Source organism: Pecten maximus, chromosome 16, assembly GCF_902652985.1.
Source record: "Pecten maximus chromosome 16, xPecMax1.1, whole genome shotgun sequence".
Taxonomy (NCBI): Eukaryota; Metazoa; Mollusca; class Bivalvia; order Pectinida; family Pectinidae; genus Pecten; species Pecten maximus.
In genome coordinates this window covers 10,448,391-10,451,293 of record NC_047030.1, presented here as the reverse complement: position 1 = coordinate 10,451,293, position 2,903 = coordinate 10,448,391, and the positions used below count along the sequence as shown (strand labels likewise).

The 2,903-nt window shown below is 35.4% G+C and overlaps 1 protein-coding gene across 1 annotated transcript; it reads left to right on the top strand.

Annotated features, from left to right (window-relative positions):
- The first annotated feature begins 451 nt into the window (after nt 1–451).
- Nucleotides 452–2,530, top strand: LOC117345101 (ATP-dependent DNA helicase RecQ-like). The gene is made up of 2 exons (XM_033908053.1): nt 452–565; nt 984–2,530. The coding sequence occupies exons 1-2, from the start codon at nt 552–554 to the stop codon at nt 1,789–1,791; spliced, it is 822 nt and encodes a 273-aa protein (XP_033763944.1). The 5' UTR covers nt 452–551; the 3' UTR covers nt 1,792–2,530.
- The last annotated feature ends 373 nt before the right edge of the window (nt 2,531–2,903 follow it).

Below are 2,903 nucleotides of genomic sequence, written 5' to 3'. Positions count from 1 at the left end.
TACTATCTGATTTGGTAGCATCTCAATGGTATAAATCGTGTCAATCACAAAGACAGATGAAACGGCAATACAGTCACATCATAGGCATAACACACATCAAACGGTCACAGCGGCTGCCTGCCACACACGTGCTTACGCAAATAATAAGTTCACATTACAATTCGACGATAAAATCAAAATAAAACGATGAGGCACTTGCTTGGCAGTTCAGGTTTCCTTGAGTTTGGATTCTCCACCATGTTACAATCGAGGGATACGTTGGGGGAATTACCCAGAGAAATGACAACACAACACCATCATTCTCGCTTCGTGGCGGCAACTCTTTATATTCCGGAAAACAACAAAGCAAACTAATATTCGAACCAACATATAAACAACTGGCTGACATTATCCGGAACTAAGACATTTCATGGTCACCTAAAATATATATTTTACATATATATAACAGGAGAGAGGAGACTTTTGCATAATTTATTGTCATCCAGAGTCGACTTCTTAGGTCTCAACTGTACCAAGAGATCATTTGTGCAGTAGTCATAGATGAAGTCCATATGGTTTCAGAATGGTATGTATAAATACACATTTGCAAAAAAAAATTAAATCAGCATTAGGGCAATGTTGCAAAATAAAATGAGGTAGAATTCATATTTTAGAGTATAATCAGTCCTTATTGAAAAAGAAATCAAGTTGCAATAACCAGTCTTTGCCTTCAACAATATATTTTTAAGAAAATGGTAAATTTTGATAATTTGTATTATAATTAAAATTGTTATAATTTCATTGGTGTCGGATTGAATTAAAACTTTGCAGGGTTATTGATATCATCACATTAATGAAATTGAATATCTAATCATAGCCCGTTTTTGGGAAATTTATCGACAAAGCATGCGCAGGAAAGAGGCGACAAACAATTACAAATTAATCTTGTTCTATATTTGTTAATGTCAACCGCAATTAATCTTTTTTTCCTTTTTTTTTTGAAGGGGAGAAGAATTCCGTCCTGCATTCCAGAAGCTTGGGGAGTTAATGTGCATTCTAGAGAAAGCTTTGCATTTAATTCTCACAGCAACTGCTACACCGAAATCAATTGCAAGTCTATCTAAACAGCTGAATTTGAAAAATCCACTTGTTATCAGTGAGAATGTGGACCGTCCAAAGATATTTATAGAAATTAGAACCAGATTGCCAAACTTTCATAAATTTGACAAATTTGATGACTTGATACAACCAGTGGCAACAGAATTGCTGGAAAAAGGAGTTCATTTTCCAGTAACCATAATGTATGTGGAAAGTTTGGAAGCATTGTCCTATTTTTATCAGTTTCTTTCGTATAAACTTAAGGGTGCCAGCTATGATGGTGAGGAAATTCCACAGAATAGAATATATGCCCAATACCACAAAGATTATGCAGAGTCCATGAAGAAAATCACTATTCAAGAACTGACTAAAGAAACCCCTAAAGTCGGATTAGTTTTGGCAACTGTTGCACTGGGAATGGGGCTTAATGCTCCAAGTGTTTCACGTATCATTCATTGCAGGCCCCCAACAACACTGGAGAAATACCTACAAGAAATCGGTTGTGCTGGACGTGTTGGACAACCGTCAGTGGCAATTGTTTACTACAACAAAAATTATATTGCAAAAAACAGAATCTGTATGACGGAAGAAATGAGAAAGTTTTGTGAAAGTGAAACATGTTATAGAATTATTCTTGTGAATTACTTTGGATTTGAAAGTGTTGTTTTTTCAGGACCAAAGAAACATTGTTGCTCGATTTGTGGCAGAAAATGACTAGTCGTTACTGACTGTATATATGATTTCTCCCGTCAAGTGTAATTTTAAGCAACTCGCTGCATCTAGTGACATACACATCATTCTTGTGGGTTCTGTTGCTGTATAAAGTAGATTCTTAAGACAATTGTTCACAGGGATTATATTTAATGCCAGGTATAGTGACACTCTCACTATGTCATGATCACTTTTGCAGAGATTATTTCCTGTGAGAAACCATTCAATAACACCAGTTTCATTTGTTTGATCTGATGGATATAAACTGCCCGATCACCAATTGTTAGGAGATCTGGAATCACTGAATTTTGTTTGTGGTCAAGATACTTCAGTTATTACACATTTCAATTTAAATTCACTTTAGATTCTTTTACTCTGTACAGTAGACATACCAAACAAATACCTGAATATCTTTTATGGGCAGGAAACATTGTTTATTCACCCCAATAGAGCTGAATTTACACATTGTTTGGAATGAACTTATTTTCATAAAATGATAATGTTTCAGTTGTGGCTGAACTTTTTTACTCAAATTTGGCTAAAGTTTTAACTTGGGGGCACCGGTAGGGGACATGTATTGGTCTAGCAATACTCACAGAATGCTTGTTTTATTTAGCTTGGTATTTACCCATGTATGACTAATTATTATGTAAAATCATTCTGTCATATTTATGTTTTGACATCTTGCAATTGCATGTCCTTTGAAAAGGGCAAGAATACAGAATCACTGGCAATCTGAAAATGGTGTTTGTTTTTTTTTGTTTTTAAATAATTGATTATTAAAATGTATAATCAATCATTAACCTTTGTAATTGATTTAAAACAATTTTGAAACAATTTATATTAACTTATATTAAACACGCTTGTTGGCCTGGATGGAAGCGCACGAAAGGTCTTACTGTGGGAGGAAACCATTATAGTACCTGAAGAAAACCCATGTGGTCGGACAGGTGACCTCATACCTTTCCACATCCGATAGGGGGAATCGAACCCCGGCCGCCTAGGTGAAAGGCAAGTGCATGTGTTACCAATGTGCCACCTGAACACCCCCCATTGGTTCAGCAGGATTAACTTATTGATTATAATCAATAATCATACCAACACTAATGATTGGT